This window comes from Sceloporus occidentalis, unplaced genomic scaffold, assembly GCF_023333645.1.
Source record: "Sceloporus occidentalis isolate IW3139 unplaced genomic scaffold, rSceOcc1.0.p SCAF_1, whole genome shotgun sequence".
Lineage (NCBI taxonomy): Eukaryota > Metazoa > Chordata > Lepidosauria > Squamata > Phrynosomatidae > Sceloporus > Sceloporus occidentalis.
In genome coordinates, this window is record NW_028316981.1 from 161901240 (window position 1) to 161920404 (window position 19165).

General features: G+C 39.6%; 1 protein-coding gene across 3 annotated transcripts; it reads right to left on the reverse strand.

Annotated features, from left to right (window-relative positions):
* Window positions 1-686: 686 nt before the first annotated feature.
* Window positions 687-18812, reverse strand: SPMIP11 (sperm microtubule inner protein 11). 3 transcript variants are annotated; one of them, XM_089479980.1, is made up of 5 exons: window positions 18771-18812; window positions 11868-12094; window positions 7809-7946; window positions 4778-4922; window positions 687-1286 (listed from the first exon to the last, which is right to left on the reverse strand). In XM_089479980.1, the coding sequence occupies exons 2-5, from the start codon at window positions 11950-11952 to the stop codon at window positions 1238-1240; spliced, it is 417 nt and encodes a 138-aa protein (XP_089336106.1). In that variant the 5' UTR covers window positions 11953-12094; window positions 18771-18812; the 3' UTR covers window positions 687-1237. The 3 variants fall into 3 exon arrangements, with proteins under 3 accessions (XP_089336106.1, XP_089336096.1, XP_089336114.1); XM_089479970.1 differs by lacking the exon at window positions 18771-18812 and adding an exon at window positions 14594-14887; XM_089479988.1 differs by lacking the exon at window positions 18771-18812 and adding an exon at window positions 13193-13509.
* Window positions 18813-19165: the final 353 nt, after the last annotated feature.

Consider the following 19165-nt stretch of genomic DNA (forward strand, 5'->3'; position numbering starts at 1 on the left):
CAGATACTGCAAGGGATAGAAGGGAAAGGTAAAAGAAACACATGTTCTAAGATAATGTCATCTTATCTGCCCTTCCCCAGCCAGATGCCCCCCAGATGTGTTGTCATACAACTCCCATAATCCCCAGCCAACATAGGAAACTAATTTAACACAGTGAATAGAGAGAAGTTGGGAAAGCATCTTTAAATATCTTAAGCATTCTTAGATGCTGAAAATGTTTCATAATGTTTAGACGGGTTCAGTTTGATTGTAAACAGTTTGTATGTGTATATTTGTATGCCTGTGCACCCAGTTGTATTTTCCCAGGCTATAAAGCAGACATTAGCACTATTATTGCTGACTGTGCTGGCTAGGCCAAAAACACCTGGAGGCATCCACCCTTGCACTAAAATGTGGCCTTTCAACCCCAGGTCTCCCATTTTAGGTTTTGAAGGTCCAAAACACACTGCAGAAATAATCTAGTGTGAGACCGCTTTAACTGGCCTGGCTCAGTGCTAGAGAATCCTGGCAACTGTAGTTTATCGTGGCCCCTGAGTTCTCTAACAGAGGATAAATGTCTCATAAAACTACAGTTCCCAGAATTTTTTAGCATTGAGCCAGGACAGTTAAAGCGGTCTCAAATTGGATTGTTTCTGCAGTATGTTATTGCTCGAAGAGAGAGAATCTGAGACATTCACCAGATTTTATTGTTGTTTTTCAAACAAGCAGAACTTGCAAAGCATGCTTCTACAACTGCAACTCCCATAATCTCTCAGCATTGGCAAGGTTGTCTACAGCAGACATTAGCCATCAACATCTGCCAAGCTACTGTTGCCAACCCCTTAGAACAGGAAAAAGGTTTGTTCCATTTCTTTGTGACACTGGTTCCTGAGCAAGCTGAGTTGAATATTATCCGTCTTCCGCTTTTGGTCTTTGTAGGTTTGGCTTTTCCTTCTTTCATTCACAGAAGCACAAGGCATGCTAAAGTTGTTTGTTTAGTGGTCTGTCACAAAATCACAGCCCCCCCCCCCCAATGGGTCAGAGATCATCTGTGCTCAAGTTAGGCTTAGAGGGGAAACCAAATTCAGTTTTTTTATGCACAAAGAAAATACTAGCACTAGGCAAGGAAATGAAGATGACTGCCATGAGTCTCTATTTATTAGTACAACAGGTGTGCTGGGCTTTAACATGGCAACAGGTTATGGTGCAATAGGACCCACTGGCACAAGGAAGCTCGTATGGTTCCCGAAAGAGGCATTCAGAACATGGTGAAAAGAGGGTTGCTGATGGCCATTCTGTCTACAAATCTGCAGCAAAGAAAGAAGAGAAAGAAGATGGCATTAGCTCAGCTTTTCCTACTTCCAATCATCCAGCAGGGCAGGAATGCCATTTTAGCAGGGATGGACAACTTACATCTCTCCAGGAACTGTTGGACACCCATCAGGCATATGGCACATAATTGTTAGTAAAGAACAATGGGAGGTGCAGTCTGGCAACATTTGGAGGGCTACACACTGCCCTCCCCTGTATTAAAGTACATTATCGTTCCATAGCACCAACGTATGTTTGGTGAAGAACAAGCAGACTATGAATTCTACAATGTTTGGTCACCATTCACAGGTGGTGGTGATGGTGATGATGGTTGTTCTTGTTATTACCTGCTTCCCCCCATGGATCAAGGCAGGTGACAACAACAATTAACATGTAAACAACATCAATTAAAATACATCAGTTAAAGTGCATATCAATTTAAAAGAGCAGATAAATGTACATATAGTAAAACAAATAACAATCCACATCTCAAAGTCATTTAAATAAATATACACATATTTAAACAATCCACATGTAAAATTCATTTAAAATTTAAAAATCATTTGGATAAGCCTGCTGGAAGAGATTGGTCTTTAATGCTCTTTAAAATTCAGAATATTCAAACGGATTCATATTAATCATAACATTGTTATGATGCCTGCCCCTCAGGCACATCTCAGTTTGTGGTGGGATGTTATTCTTGACTAATTTATTTTGTCCCCCACTTTTTTATTTTTATAAAGGATATAATCAAGCCATCAATGGATCAGTGTTATGTCAACAAATTGATTGTATTGGCCATTTCACATAATAAAGTTATTGGTGAAGGCCTTGGATCTAGTTCACTCTAAGTTCCCAAGCAGGGAATCGTCTAACTAAAAAGATTGCATGTACAGCACTGTGTAAATTTACAGCGCTTCATAAATAAAGGTTAATAATAATAATAAAGGTTAATAATGACAGAGCTTTCCAGCAAAAGAATTGTAGTACTTCACAAAACTACAAATCCTAGGATTCCATAGGAGGGAACCACAGTGGTTAAAATGGTACCAAAATGTTACCCATAACACTCTGTGCTGAAAGGAAAGAATGAGGGAGCTGCTGAGCCAGGTGTCAGATATGCAGCAAAAATAACAGTCACTTCGACCAGCTTTATATCTGCCTAATGTTACCCATCTGCCATAAGTATATAACTGAAACAATGAAGCACAGTAGTGTTTGCACATGTACACTAATGGGAAATGAGCATATCAACATTATGGTTGAATTCCTCCTGCCTCCTCTTGGTGCTTCCTTGCAAGTGCAACCATTATATGAGGGCTGAGATTAAAAGGCTTCAGATTCTGATGGAGCCTGGAAACATTTCGCTGTTGCTCTTAACATTCATTTTGAAACTGATTTGATTTATTTTATTATTTTATTAAGCTTTCAAAGAAGCAACCGTGTTAAGTCTTTTACGGCATAAAAAGGAAGAAGGGATGGGAAGGGTGGGAGAAGGAATGTAGCAGCACCTTTCTGGTTTTTATTTTAGCATGAGGTTTCATGGATATAAACCAATTTCTTCAAATGCAGTACAGACTGATATCCAGGCCTCAGGATATATTTACACAGTTGTGGGAGTGGGATGGAATGTAATAGGATCCAAAAGGATGCAAATCATGGCCCCTGCCCAACATTTTCAAAGAGATACGTATGGTGATCAGGTCTTTCAGATCTTGATAGTAGTTAGTTAGTGTAGATGCCTGAAAGCAATACATTTGATTATCAAAGTCCATTTCACAAGATTCAAAACTCTCAGAATATCCTTTTGTTACATGTAGTGAGTAATATATGTAGTACACCATGAAGCCATTGTCTTTGTACATACCTCTGCTAATGTATTGGAATTTGTAAGTATAATTCAATGCAGGTACAGTTGGCCCTCCTTATCCATGGATTTTTTATCCACAGATTCAAGCATCCATGGCTTGAAAATGTTCAAAAAAAGTATAAATTCCAAATATCAATCCTTGATTTTCCATTTTATGTAAGGGAGTCCATTTTGCTATGCCATTATAGTTAATGGGACTTGAGCATCCACGGATTTTGTTATCCATGGGGGATCCTGGAACCAAACCCAGTGGATAACAAGGGCCCATTGTATTTCTCTTTCTCGTCTTCCTTTGTAATTTCCTACTTGAAGGACTGTGACCTTTAAATCCCTTACTGTCTGTCCATTGAGGTTGAAATGTTTTGCAACTGGCATAAAACATCCATAGGATTCTGTCCACAGATCTTTACCATTATAGAGTTCAGAAAGAATTTACCAGTTGATAAGATAGGCCCAAGTAAAACAAAATGACAAGGAAGTCTCCTGATATCATAAATCTATTTAGATTTTTTTTTAAATCCTGTCATTACGGTAGTTACTTTCATGAGTTCTAAGAGAGTTGGAAGAAAAGCTATGAAGCAACTGGATAATATGCTGAAGTGTAAACAAGTATAAAGTGGTAAAAATACTGAAGTCAGAATAATCCTGAGAAAAGTGGACAGTGAAGAAAGTTGACAGGAAGAGAATCAACTCTTGAAATGTGGTGCTAGAGAAGATTTCTACATATACCCTGAATTGCATAAAAATACAAATAAATGGATGCACAAGTCCCATTAAATACAGTGACATAGTGAAATTGTATCCTTTATATAAAATGGCAGAAACAAGATTTGCTTTGGGAATTTATAATATTTTTGAATATTTTTCAAGCCATGGGTGGTTGAATTGATGGATTAAAAAATCTGTTTTTACAGAGGGCTGACTGTATGCAATGGCATAGCAAAATGGTGTCCCTTGTTTTGTTTTATTTTTTTAAGGCAAAATCAAGACTCACCTTTTGGATTTTTTTTAAAATTCTAGTCATGGATAGTGGAATCAATGCATGCAGAATATGTGGATACAGAGGACCAACTGTATAAGCAGGTCATCCCAGTGTATGGCTCACCATAGCTCATGGGATGCAAAATTTATGACCATTTAAATTAGGCTCCTTCCCTTTTGCTTTTGATTCCATACAGATGATGGAGCTCAGAGTTCAATTGATTCCACAAGCCTGAAGTCTGCTGAGTCCTAGTCTATTGGGTGTGGTGAATTCCTTCATGTGAGCTCCCCTTCAGTAGTCCAGAGTGATACAGTCCATGTGCGTGTTTAGCCTCAATTTTTTTTGCTATATTTGAGACCTACAAATTAGAAGAATAATCTGTCGAAAAATAGTTTATAGAAGAAAGGTCCTGGATATATATATGGAGTGATGAGCAATAGCACCCTTCAAATGGCCACATTTCTGTGAAAACTGTGCATATCAGAACCTGAAAGAATTACTGGGATGCTGAGATAGATAGATAGATAGATAGATAGATAGATAGATATTCATGGAAAGGTGAGGTTCAAAATCTCCATCCCGGATTAAGAGACTGAAGTGGGGGAATGCGTCTCTACCTCCCCTGGTATGCTCACTTTGTCATGGGGCTCCGCAGCTGGGGATACCTTTGGGTCCTCATCCAAGGTATGACATCTTCTGGCTTGACTGACCGATCCTGAGGCAACCACCAGCCGATATCCTGTCCACAGGTCAGTGGTACCCTGTACTCTTGGTTGGAGTCTAAGAATACAGGCAAAGAGTTTGGGTTGTTAGACAGGAAAAATCCAAAGTTGTCTGAAGGAGTAGGAGAGAAGGGGCATCATTCAAGCCTAGCAATCATGGAAACATCTGTAGAGGAACATTGGGCTTAAAGTGATGCTTCAGTACATGCTGAGCTTTGTTTGGACTTAAAGGTCTGGATGTCGCTGGACTGCAGTTCCCATTATCTCTCACCACTGGCAATACTGGCTAGCACTTATGAGAGTTCCTGTGCCACCTATTGAGGGCCACACCTTTATCATATATTGTTATTCCAAAGATCATCTCTCCATGCAGGGTATCTCCATTTGATATAAACTTGATATTAAAGGGGCTGCCACAAGGCTTGGAGCCGAGTGGGAACCCCAGTGCAGAGGAAACCACTTGACCGTATAAAGAGTTCTTGTAGGCTCAGCATGGAAGCATTTAGCTCAAAGCCCAGAGTAATCTGCCAACAATCAAAATGTGCACAAGCCCCTCAGTGATAGAAACAATTGTGTATGTGATATCTGCATTTGCAAGTAAAACAGAAGTTCAAGAGTATCTCCACCCTTCAGGAGAGATACACCTTTGTCTAGGGACATATGTATGGATGGCCAGATGACTCTCAATTTCCTTGTTCATTTTCCCACTTGGAAAATCCATTCAGGTTCTGAAACTGCCTTTGGATAGATTTTGTTCTATTAACGTGCCCAGTCAGGCATTACCAATTTGGTCTTGGCTGAGTTCAGACAGTCACTCTGATTGTTTCTCCCTTGACTCCTTGGCACACTCAGGCCCACCCAGATCCTAGGCTGCATGCTGAGCCCGACTCCTTCATCACGTCCCCTAATCGGAGATCCATGCCTGAACCCAGTAAAGTATTGCCCTCTACTAAACCCTCTAAATTGCTATCAGCTACCACCTTTATATTGTCAGTTTGTGTGTGTGTGTGTGTGTGTGTGTGTGTGTTTCTGATTGAAAACTGATTTCTCTTTTACTGTTAAAACTAATTTGGAATATGCTGTCTGGAGTTCTTTAGTTTGGAACCATTATATAAAGGCTAGACCCTGGCTTTAAACGTTACACAAAGCCCTCTCACTGTTTCCTATTGAGCTAAATTTATTCCCTCATTCAATACAATTGTGAGTGCCCTCTCAGGACCCTTGAATTTTGGGTAACAGTGTAGTATAGGGGCATTGTCTGTATCTATTGGTAGGCTCAACTAGAATAGACCCATTTAATAAATGAGTTTCAACCCAAATGTTTATTCTTTACTTGAAAACTAGTTTTGTAGGTCTAGTTGAGAGCTTCAGTAAGATTCAGGCCAATGTTCCCATACCACAGGTGGAAAAAGTGTAGCCCACCATAGGTAGGACATGAACTTTCATAAGTGCTAGGCAGCTCCACTAAAGATGAAAAATACAGTTTAGCAACATTTAGGGAATCACATGTTTCCTACCTGTACCATTACAAATTGATCTTGAACAAGCATGAGTTCCCGTTTGTTGCAACCACCTTTTGCTATGGCCCTCTCCTCCCTGACTACCTCTTCTCTATCCCAGCCTTCCCTAACATGGTGATCTTGGGATTTTTTTTTTTAAATACAGCTCTCATTATCACTGGCAATTGGCCCTGCTATCTGGGGCTCAGGTACACTTTGTCCCAACATCTGGAGAGGCCCAGATTAAGGAAGGCTGCCTTTCCAGAGAAATAAGGAATATTTTGCCCTTGGCTTTGCTGAACCTGTGAATTCCAACGGTCTGTATGGTAGTTTTATAAGTGGGTGTGGGGGTTGAGAGATCAGTTCCCACCATGACCACCAAGAGTGTATGTGGACTGTGGATCAAATCCTGAATCTGTGTGTAACTCTTGTTATCTTTGGCCAAAGAGATTCCTTCCCTGATCAGAACAGAACAGCCCAGCAATCTCTACCAGGAGCAAAGAACAACAACTTCATTAGCATGAAGCAAAAATGTATAGGCTCATGTTGTGATGATACAGAAAGCTGTAAACCCATGTGTACAGTAGAGAGCTTCTCATGACTTCATGAGGTGAAAAGTATCAGCTTAGAATTAGTTTTAAGAATCAACAATATGATGTTTATTGGCCAGACAAGGCTGTGGGAGCAACAAGAAATGCTGAAACAGCTGACAAAGAGAAGCCTGAATGATCAGCAGGAAGGTTATCTTGCAGAGACAATTTTTAGGCACTTCAGAGACATGTGGTTTCTCAAGCTACCCTGGTGGTCAGGGAGACGGTTGTAAAAGCATGCCTTTTGCCAAATGGATTTTTTCACAATAACAGACATGCTTTTATGACTGTCTCCTTGGGAAGAGAATAGAACTGTTTTGACGGCAGGCAGAGAGGCAAGGAGAAAGCCACAACTCTGTTTTGGATTTCTTTTCTCATGTGATAATGTGGTTGGATTACCCATGATTTACACACACTACTGATATCAATCCAGACACCCACTTGCCCTCAGTCTATATCCTTTGACTTATGACTGTTGGCTTTCTACTAAGATAGAACTGGATAATCCTTGGCCCTCCAACTATTGTTAGGTTCTAGCCTGAGATGGCATGGCCTGCAATCAGAAATTATGAAAGTTGTGGTCCAATTAAAACAGTTTAATGTTTACGGAAACAGGTTAACCCACCCTTGCTGTAAAAAAGAAATGGGCAAGCATGGCTTTCCACATATTGCTGGAATGTAACGATCAATTCTAGCCAACATAATCAATAGTAAGGGATGCTGGGAGTTGTAATCCAACATCTAGAGGACTATTGTTACCCATCCATGCTGTAAAGGACCCCAGAGAATCACTGCTTTGTGTTTGGATAACCCAGAAACCCTGGTGAGAACCATCCCTGCAGCTCCTTCACCTACATTTCTTGAGCTGCACCCGTTTGACAGCTTCGCGATACTTGTCATAGCTGCCCTGGTGTACAGTGCCATCATACCCGGCTGGTCCTATGGGTGGCAGTTTGGGATAGAAAAGTTCCAGTTTGGGAGGCTGTGTTCCCACTGAGGATAGAGAGAAGGAAAAACAAAATGAGCAATAAATGACATCATTCTGGAAACAGCAGGCAAATGGAAACAGGGCAATATTAGTCTGCTCCTACAGCTGCAGAGACCCCCAGGCTACCAGTCCTGAAAAACAGCAAAATCAAGACTCAGCAAATGCAAATGAAAACCACCCAGGTCGAGGGGAATTCCCAGTAGACAATGGATCATTAAGTAAATGGACACCCAATAGGCCTTGGCCATTCAACAATAGAACAATACACAGATTAACATGTAAATCACTTCCTCTCAACCAACAGTATATATACCCCACTCTCTTAAATGTAAGCATTCTCTGAAGATGCCAGCCACAGCTGCTGGTGAAACGTCAGGAATAAACTGTACTAGAACACAGCCTCATAGCCTGAAAACTCCACAAAAAACTATCCCCAAAGTTGCCTGATAAAGAGTTCCATTTTTGAAAATTAAACCAAACTAGATGTAGCAGATACTGGGATGGGAGATTATCTAGGGATCCTATGCATGCAACTCTCACATCCTTCATCATTGGCTATGATGATGCAAGATAGATGTGACACTTGTCAATGGGCTGCAATTTACTTGTTAAACCCAGGACAAATATTTGTCTCAACTTTAATGGCGGTAATGAGTTTAGGGATGTATAAGCTTCTAATAAAGACCAGACAATTTTCTAATGTTCAGATGTCCTTTTGAACTCAAACTTAGAGTAAGTAATGGCTCAACATGAGTTCTTGGATGTATCACTGGAGATGGTAGATAACATAGGTGAAAAATACACATGCACACCACAACTCCAAATATAAAACCAGTGTCTTTGGCATGGAAGTCTAGGCTAAAATTCTTGTCTCCAATGTCTATTTAATTACCTTTTATATTGAAAAGCACTATATCCTACCTGTCCACTGAAAACAGCTAACAATAATAAAATATATATAAAAAATATTTTTAAAAATGGATGATTTTCTACATCTGCAATGTAAAAGAATAAAATCCAGTAATAGCATTGAAGCTGATGCCTGTGCAGATCAGGAGTGGGGAACTCTGGATAGTGTTTCACCACACCTTCCATCATTCCTGCCCGAACTTTGGTTGTTCTAGCTGGGTCTGGAGTCCAAAAATATCTGAAGGGCCACAGGTTCCCCAATCCATGTGTGCCCAGAAGCTTATGTACAAAGATACCACACCTTCTAAAATGAGCTGCAGTGAATATCCATCTCTGGAATCATACTTAGTGTGAGAAAGACAGGGAAAGTCTCAGCATTAGTCCAGTAAGAGAACATTTGTCCTAAGGAAGCAGCTACACCTTCAAAGATAACAAACACCTGAACAAAGGTAAAACTGTAACATGATTGATCCTGGATTATGTCCTCTTAGTAGCCATATGTGTTTGTTGTATGCCTTCAAGTAATTTCTCACTTATAGCGATCCTAAGGTGACCCCATCACAGGGCTTTCTGGGGTTGAGAGTGTGCGGCTCTCTGTGTCACTTGCCTTTCGTGACCTAGTAGGGAAACTCTGGTCTAAAGAGACGTAGTTCAAAGCTCAAACAACTCCACCACACTGACTCAGCCATATGTATAGCTATTGTGAAAAGTACCAAATACATCTTTGACAAATTCTCTTGCAACAGACGTTCTTTCAAAGCACGTAAAGGACACGGATATAATTACTTAAAATAAATAAACCCTGAAATCCCTGGAGCTTATCCATACTATGAGTTCTGTCCATGATATGGGATTTATACAATGTCTCAAATATATTCTGTGTTCATCATCTTTTACTGTCATTACAACATCTGCATTTTATGTCTTTGTACGTTACTCTGATCACAAATAAAACTTTAATTTAAAACATCCAGTACAAATTTTCTATTCTTGACTTGTTTTTTACATTGCACAGCTAGAAAACTATTGATTCCTATATCCTGCCAAAGCACTGATGTACAGTAGTACATGCTTTAATTTGAAGCATTCTGGGACATCCATCATTAGATCCTTTTCTGAAGAGGAAGGCATAGACAAAATGGGAATAAAAAAGTCTTGCCTGCATCAGTTTTGTGCCCCTTAAGTCAAATAATCCTAAAAACTGGATTTTGGTAAGATGGAAATTTAATTTAAGGTTCATACTTGTTCAACTTATACACTGAAAACATAATACAAAGTTCAGGGTTAAAATTAGAAGAAGGAGGAGTGAAGATTGGAGGAAGGGACATTAACAATCCAAGATGTGCAGACAACACAATAATATTAGCAGAAAACATCATGGACTTGCAACACTTACTAAGGAAAGTCAAGTAAGAAAGTGCAAATGCAGGCTTGCTGCTGAACATAAAACAAATATAATGACCACAGAGGCCTATGTAAATTCAAATTAGACAAAGAGGAAATTGAAATAGTTATAGATTTCTTGTACTTGGGATCAAACATTGCTCAGAATAAAGACTATAGTCAAGAGATAAGTAAAAGACTAGGAATGGAAAGGGCAGCCATGAAACAGCTAGTTGTTGTTGTTAGCTGCTTTCAAGTCAATCTTGATTCATGACAACCCTGTGAATTAGACGTCTCCAAGCCCCCTATCCTTTACCTCCCTGCTCAGGTCCTGCAGAGTCAGGTCCATGGTCTACCTGGCTGAGTCCATCCATCTGGCATATGGTCTTCGTCCCTTTCTACTTCCCTCCAGCTTTCTCAGCATTGTTGGCTTTTCTAATAAGAGGTGCCTTCTCATTATATAGTTGAAGTACAACAGCATCAATTTAGTCATCTTGGCTTCCAGGGAGAGTTCTGGCTTAATCTGTTTTAGGCCCCTTTTGTTTGTCTTTTTAGCTGTCTATGGTATCCTCAGCATTCTTCTCCAGCACCATATCTCAGCTAGAGAAGGAGCTAGAGAAGATCCTTAAGAGTAAAGATATATAACTGAGCACTAAGCCATTGTATTTCCCATCACTATGTATGGATATTAGAGCTGGATAGTGAAAAAAGCAGATAAAAAGAAAATGAACTCATTTGAGATGTGGTGCTGGAGAAGAGTGTTGAGGATACTGTGGATGGCTAAAAAACAAACAAACAAATAAGTCCTTGAACAGATCAAGCTGGAAACAGCCCCAGAAGCCAAGATCACAAAATTGAGGTTGTTGTACTTTGGCCACATCATGAGAAGGCATGACTCATTTGAAAAGACAACCATGATGGGAAAGGATGAGGGTAGAAGAAAAAGAGGAAAATCATGCACCAGATGGCTGAATTCAATTAAGGAGGTCGTGGCCATGAGTCTGCAGGACTTGAGAAGAGCAGTGGAGGATAGGGGGTCTTAGAGGTGTCTCTTCCATAAGGTCACCATCAGTTGAGGCCAACTCGAGGGCAGCTAACAACAACAATCCTCACTAAGAGAATAGCAATTTCCAGGTTCCCTGGGATGAAGGAATGATAACCAATGGTTTATGTTGCCATCCAAGTTAAGTGTTTTCTGTGTAGATGCATTTCCAGAGCAGTAAGTAATAGGGAAGGGTCATGTGGCTTAGTGGCCAATTCTGACAATCGGAAGATTGGAAGGTTGGCAGTTCGAGGCCCAAGTGCTGCATGTTGGGGTGAGCTACTATCACTAGTACCAGCTTCTGCCAACCTAGAAGTTTGAAAGCATGCAAATGGAAGTGGATAGATAGGTGCCACTTCTCAGTGGAAAGGTAACATGTTCAGTGCAGTCATGCTGGCCACATGACAATTGGAGAAGTCATCAGACAATATTGGCTGTTTAGCTTAGAAACAGAGATGAGCACCCTACAGTTGGTTATGACTAGACATTCATGTCAAGGGACTATCTTTACCTTGAAGTAATAGGGAAAACCAGGAAGGAAATCTAAAATTTATTTGCTAATGAACCAAGTGTTCCTGGGTAACTTCCTTACCTGGTACTTTTTGTTGGGGTAATATTATCCTTCTGTCCCAAAAGGGATCCTGATAGCCCATAAAGGTGAGTCCAAAGAAAGCCATCACTTGGCCCTTCTTTCCTTTGCAGGTTCAACCGCAGACTCTTAACTACAACCTTCTGCCTTCTGAAGCCTCTGTTTGTCAAGTTGCCATGGAGATCCACAACCCAACCCTCACACTGGAGGGATTGCACACAGACTGGCTCCTATGTGGGGAGAATGTCCTAAATTTAAAACTTTCTGGATAGTGGTCATAAATCACATCTCACTAATCACCAAACAAATCATCCATTTTTGTCCTGCGCTTTTGAAATTCTATTCTTATACCAAAGAAAACAGTGCTCTGAAACAGGGAGACCTTATAACAGGGACGTAGCCAGGATTTTAGGAAGGGGGGGGGGTCCAGACTAAGTGCCACCATTATAATGGGGCTTGGATGTGGCGGCACAGCAGCACACACCATTCATTTTTCTAATGGAAGGGGGGGTCCAGACCCCAAGAACCCCCCCCCCCCTTGGCTACGTCCCTGCTTATAACCTTCCTTCTGGCTGCTGCCACAACTGAAATGGCTGCTTGCTGGCAGACAGGAAATTTAACACTGGACAAATGGTGGACTAGAGTTTGGAATACATATAGTTACTTGAAAAACTTTCCTACGCCATCAATTCGTGTAATGGACAAAAGAAATCACACTCCTTTTATAAGGACTGCCAATTCATATTGATTATGTAGAATGAAGAGAGATCTAGTAGCATCCTTGAGACTGAAAGAAAGAAGTTGGAAGCATGAGCTTTTGTAGACATACTGTAAGTCTACTTCCTTAGATGCATTTGGCCAAACTTCTTTCTGTGATTCTCAAAGGTGGTACTAGATCTCTCTACATACTGATTCTACCGACTAACACCGCTATATCTTTGAATCGTATTGATTATGTTACCACTACCTCACATTTGCCCAGTCCACCATCAGGAACTACTGACTTATGGAGAGACTCTTTCTGCTTGAATCCAACCTCATAATGAAAGACCCCTGTAGCCAAAACTCTAATTAGGGGAATTTTAATTAGCTCGAATCGAGAGGGGGCTGCTACAAGGGCCCTGCAAAATTGTTTCTCATTTGTATACTGACAGACCAGGGAATTCTAAGAAATGGAGCAGATAGGTTTCTCCAATTAAAGTTATATATTTATTAAAAGAGGGGAAATCAAACAGCAATACATGTACACACACACACTCGCTCAAGGCTCAGGAAAATCAGACGTTAGCTTGGGATAGATTCAAGGCAGCACTAACGGAGATACTTACTCTAGTGTAGGCTTGCTTCCAGAGTCCAATTGGAGTATGATGGGGATGGCATGAGACTCGGTCATGGAATGAATGACTGGGCCAGGGCTAGACCAGAGATCAGAGTGACATGAAGTCCCCCTGCATCTAGCACACTGAGGGGAAATTCTTGGGGGTTTTTAAGGTCAAAAACTAGCCCTTGGCAAAAGGTGCTTAACTGCTTGGCTGAAGCCTAGACAAAAGTGTTTGGTTGCCTGGGTGATGTTTAAACAAAGGTATTGCATTGTCTGGATGAGACAATCTGGTCTGTCTACAATTGAGGGGAGATGGGAGAGGAGTTAAGTTGATCTCCGGCTCATCAAGTGTGAGCTCCTAAACAAATACTCTGCATTTTCCTAATCCCTGGGGGTGATGGCAGTTCTATTGGCAACTCCCAAACTACCTGAAGGATATTGTTTCCAAAGGGGTCTTGTCACTTGTGAGGCTGACCTCATCTTGTCTACCTGACCCATTGCTCAGAGGATAATGGCAGCCCCACCTGGCAGGTCAGTTTGAGGTCAGGAGGAGCTCCATTCCCACCAAATGATTAGAAAAATGCAGTCCTGGTAACACTCCCTCAGTGAACTTTTGTGTTTATCTTAACAGCACAACACTATCCAGATAACTACCCTAATGGAACTGTCTGTTAAACCTCCCTTATGTGTATTTTTGTTAACTCATATCCTAAGCCTGTTTGAAGATTTAGCTGTTGTTAATTTAGTATTCTTTGTGATTCTGAAATAAACACGAGTTTTCCAAAAAATATGGATTTTTAAAAAGCTTGATTACAAAGAAGGTGGGCAGAGGAAAGTACATTAGGATATGGATTGGGCTAGGCATATACTTTAACATAACTATTTCCAAAAATACATTTTCTTGAAGTTGACATTTATGTGATACACATTCTTGGGCAGCATAAAGTAGTGAGATACACCAACCATTCACTTTCCAACTTATGAGTGTCTTTTAACAACTGTAAGAGCAGGCAGAATCTACCCATATTGACCATTCATTAAATTCCAAATCAAAGGGGTGCAAAAATTTTAAAAAAATAAATAAATGTTTCTACTGAGACAGCTGAGACACTTGAAGAAAAACAGCTTGATGTTACTTAAGTCTGGTTTGAGGAAATAGACAATTGAAAGAATTCTTTCAGAATCACAAATCCCAACAATGTGACTTATTTAATTGCTTAATTTTATTATTGGCATTTGATTGTCAATAATTAAAAATATTTGTTTGCTTGCCACTTGAAGTAAATAGTGGGCGACTAGAAGAAATTAGCATAAGCAAAACATTGTGTTTTCCCTTTTGGGAAATCTGGCACACACATTAGCTTCTATCACTGCCTATATTGTGGTGAACTAGGCTGTTATTATGTACCTTGAGGTCATTTCTGATTTCGAGCGACCCTGTCACAAGGTTTTCTTGGCAGAATTTGTTCTTCCTCTGAGGCTGAGAGAGTGTACCTTTCCCTAGGTCATCTAGTGGGTTTCCATGGTCAAGCAGGAATTTGAACCCTGGTCTCCAAAATCGTAGTCAAACATCCAAACCACTACACCATGCTGTGTGAGTCAGTTAGCCTTCTTGAAATAGCAATCGTGCAGAGATGGGACAAAATCCTGTGCTCAGCAGAAACTAGCTTATGTATACATGCCTTATAAATGAACCGACTTTAATGAGATTGCACTGAAAACAGGTAATAAGAGATTCTACACAAAAAATATTTCAAATACATGGAAAATGGTTATTAGTAATTGGGACTCAAAGTGCTTATAAATTAAAATCATGATAGTTTAAACATACAAAAGGTGAACATTAAAATAGAATTAAGCTATTAATAATATTAAAATATTTAAAACGTATCTTTAAAAGGATAACCTGGTTTAATTATCAGCTCTGGCAAAACCTGCCCAAAACCACTACAAAATTGAATGCAACCATTTTTTGCTTTCATAATCCTTGGAAATCAAAATGAAAGCCAGACTTCTTGCAGTTATTAAAAAACATCCAGTCACGCAATACCTTTTTTAAAATAACCCAAATTTTACAAAACAGCGAGTAAGTTATCACTTTCTCAAGAACTCCTCCTCAGGTTGCATGTAGCACATTAAGAAGTGAAAGTGCATGTGTGGGGGGGAGTTGGCATGGCAGTGTTAGAAATTCTGCATGTAATTTATTTTTCTTTTAAATACAATAGTAGCACTTTCTGGTATGTTCTGGTTCAGACTGTGCTTGTGTAGATCAGGAAAAACTGTGGACTGCTCTTAAAGACATTAGTGTGCCACAACATTTGATTCTCCTGATGCGCAACTTATACTGGTTACAAGTAGGGTTGCCATAAGTGAGGACCTGCAAACTGGGACAAATGTAGGACAAATGTAGGGCAACATTTTCAAATGTAGGACACATTTTTATAAAAATGGAGGACGCACAAAAAATTGAGGTTTTTTTAAAAAAATGTTAATATAAATGCATGTTTTTAGACATGATCAAAATGAAGGACATTTTGGCATTATTCTTAAACAGATGGCAGAAATGTACTTGTCCTCGGGTTCAACTTTACTTCTCAGAAGTGTGTACTTGGGCAAGGGACTGTGGTTTTTCTTCACTGCGCATGAGTTTGTAAAAATCACAGCAAGTTACATTGGCCATGCCTCAGAGGCTTGTTGATATCAATATCACCATCATCATCATCATCATCACCACTATAATTGACCAAGAAAGGCAGACTTGTTAGCATTCAAAGCACTATAAATACACAGAAAATGCACTTGCATATATTTAATAATAAAAAATAATGAAAAAATAAATAAAAAACAAGGCAGGGGTGTATATATTTGATAATAAAAATTAATAAAATAAAACAAAAACAAGCAATAATAAAATTAATAAAATAAAACAAAAACAAGCAATAATAAAAATTAATGAAATAAAACAAAAACAAGCAATAATAAAATTAATGAAATAAAACAAAAACAAGCAATAATAAAATTAATAAAATAAAACAAAAACAAGCAATAATAAAATTAATGAAATAAAACAAAAACAAGCAATAATAAAATTAATGAAATAAAACAAAAACAAGCAATAATAAAATTAATAAAATAAAACAAAAACAAGCAATAATAAAAATTAATGAAATAAAACAAAAACAAGCAATAATAAAATTAATGAAATAAAACAAAAACAAGCAATAATAAAATTAATGATATAAAACAAAAACAAGCAATAATAAAAATTAATGAAATAAAACAAAAACAAGCAATAATAAAATTAATGAAATAAAACAAAAACAAGCAATAATAAAATTAATGATATAAAACAAAAACAAGCAATAATAAAAATTAATGAAATAAAACAAAAACAAGCAATAATAAAAATTAATAAAATAAAAAATAAAAAGCAATAATACAAATTAAAAAAATTAAATAAAATAAGTATTTTATATTTTTAAATATAATTTAAAAACCCCAAAATACCAAGCAGACCTAATGGCCACTGACTCAGCTTTCCTCCTCCTCCTCCTCCTCCTCCTCTGGCCCAATTCTGCCCTGGCCTTCAGGCACCCTTCCTCCGGCTCCTTCCTCCTCCTCCTCCTCCTTTTCCTCCTCTCCCTCCTCCTCCTCCTTAGGATGGCTGGCGCGCGCGCAAGGAGGGAACCGGGGCAGGCGCGCGTGCGGGGAAGAAAGTGGGGCAGGCGCGCGCGCTGCCACGGGCCCCTGCTGAGGCCTGGGCGGCGCGCAAGCCCTCACAGTGGGGGCACGGTGGCGGCGGCGCTTCTGCCGCCGAGGAAGAAGAGGAAGGCGGAGCCGGAGGAGGAGGTGGGTTGGCGCCGCAGCAGCCACATTAGCGGCAGTGGCAATGGCCGGAGCGGGCCCCCAAACTGGGAACAAGGCACGGGTGGGGGCCCAAACTGGACCGGGACCGGGAGGGGCCCCTCGAAACCGTGATTGACATGGGGGCCGCCGGGTTATGGCAACCCTAGTTACAAGAGGCTACTGTCTGGACATAATATGGAGAAATGGAGGGGTTTCCAATTGGAAAAGGGGTCAGGCAGGGCTACATTTTACCACCCTATCTATTTAACTTGTATGCTGAACATATCACACGTTAAGCAGTATTGGACTTAAGAGGAAGGTGGTGTGAAAACTGGAGGAAGGAACATCAACAATTTAACATGCAGATGACACCATACCACTAGCGGGTGGGAAACAAAGACTTGGAACAACTACTGAAGAAAGTCAAAGCAGGAAGTGCAAAGGCAGGTTTACAGCTAAACATTAAGAAAACACATATAATGACCATGGATGATTTACATAACTTTAAAGGAAGTGATGAAGACATCAAAATAAGGATTTCCTATATCTAGGCTCAGTCATTAATAAGAATAGAGACTGCAGTCAAGAAATCAGAAGAAGATTAAGATTTGGAAGGGCAGCTATGAAGGAATTAGATAAAATCCTGAAGTCTCAAGATATATAATTGGATACTAAAGTTAGGATGGTTCACACCATTGTATTTCCCATTTCTATGTATGGTTGTAAAAGCTGGACAATGAAGAAAGCAGATAGGAAGGGAATCAATTCATTTGAAATGTGATGCTAGAGAAGAGTTCTGTGGATATCATGGACTGCTGAAAAGACAAATAAATGGGTCATAGAGCATGTGCTTTATAGATTATAGCAAAGCCTTTGATTGTATAGATATGAGAAAATATTGATTGCTCTTAAAGAAATGGGCGTACCACAATATTTGATAGTCCTGATGTGTAACCTGTACTTAGGACAAGAGGCCACTTTTAGGAGAGAATATGGAGAAACGGAATGGTTTCCAATTGGAAAGGGGGTTAGGCAAGGCTGTATTCTGTCATCCTATCTATTTAGATTGTATGCCGAGAACATCATACAAAAAGCAGGATTGGACTCACAGGAGGGAGGCATGAAAATTGGAAGAATTATATCAACCATATAAAATATGCAGATTACACAATAATACTAGCATAAATATCAGTATATGGAAAGATTATTGAAGAAGGTCAACACAGAAAGTGCAAAGGCAGGCTTACAGCTGAACATAAAAAACCAAACAAAAATTATGGCCACAAATAATCTACATAATTTTAAAGTACATGAGGAAGAGATTGAAATAGTTAAAGATTGTCCAGACTTCGACTCAGTTATCAATCAGTATTAGAGTTGCCATAATTCTCTACTATAAACCGGGACAAAATTTAGACCAAAATGTAGGACATTTAAAAATAGAGGACCTTAAATGTCCTACATTTTGGGCTAAATTTTATCCTACAATTGTCCTACATTTTGTCCCAGTTTATAGTAGAGAATTATGGCAACCCTAATCAGAATGGAAAGTGCAGTCAAGAAATCTGAAGAAGACTTGGAAGAGCAGGTATGAAGGAATTTGACAAGATCTCAAGTGTAAAGATATACCATTGAATACTAAAGTTAGGGCTGTCCATGTAATTGTATTTCTCATTTCTATGTACATAGTTGAGAAAGCTGAGCAGTAAAGAAACCTGACAGGAAGAGAATCAACTCACTTGAAATATGGTGCTGGAGAAGAGGCCTGAGCTCTCTCTCCCTGGAAGCAAAGATGACTAAATTGAGGTTGCCGCACTCTGGCCATATCATGAAAAGAAAGGACTCAGTAGAAAAGACTATAATGCTTGGTAAAGTGGGGGGCAGTAAGAAAAAAGGAAGACCACATTCCAGATAGGATCCTATAGTTGGAAGAGACCCCAAGGGCCATGCAGTCCAACCCTTCTGCCATGCAGGAACTCACAACCAGAGCACTCCCAACAGATGGCCATCCAGCCTCTGTTTAAAGCCCTCCAAAGAAGAAGACTCCACCGCACTCCAAAGGAGTGTCTTCCACTGTCAAACAGCTCTTACTGTCAGGGAGTACTTTATAAGGTTCAGGAGGAATCTCTTTTGC

Coding starts and splice junctions, on each gene's coding strand:
- SPMIP11 (XM_089479980.1), bottom strand. CDS start 11,952: ATGGCTTTCTTTGGACTCACCTTTATGGGCTATCAGGATCCCTTTTGG. Junction 7,947..11,867: donor ACCCCAACAAAAAGTACCAG/GTAAGGAAGTTA, acceptor CTCTATCCTCAG/TGGGAACACAGCCTCCCAAA. Junction 4,923..7,808: donor ACGGGTGCAGCTCAAGAAAT/GTAGGTGAAGGA, acceptor CTGTATTCTTAG/ACTCCAACCAAGAGTACAGG.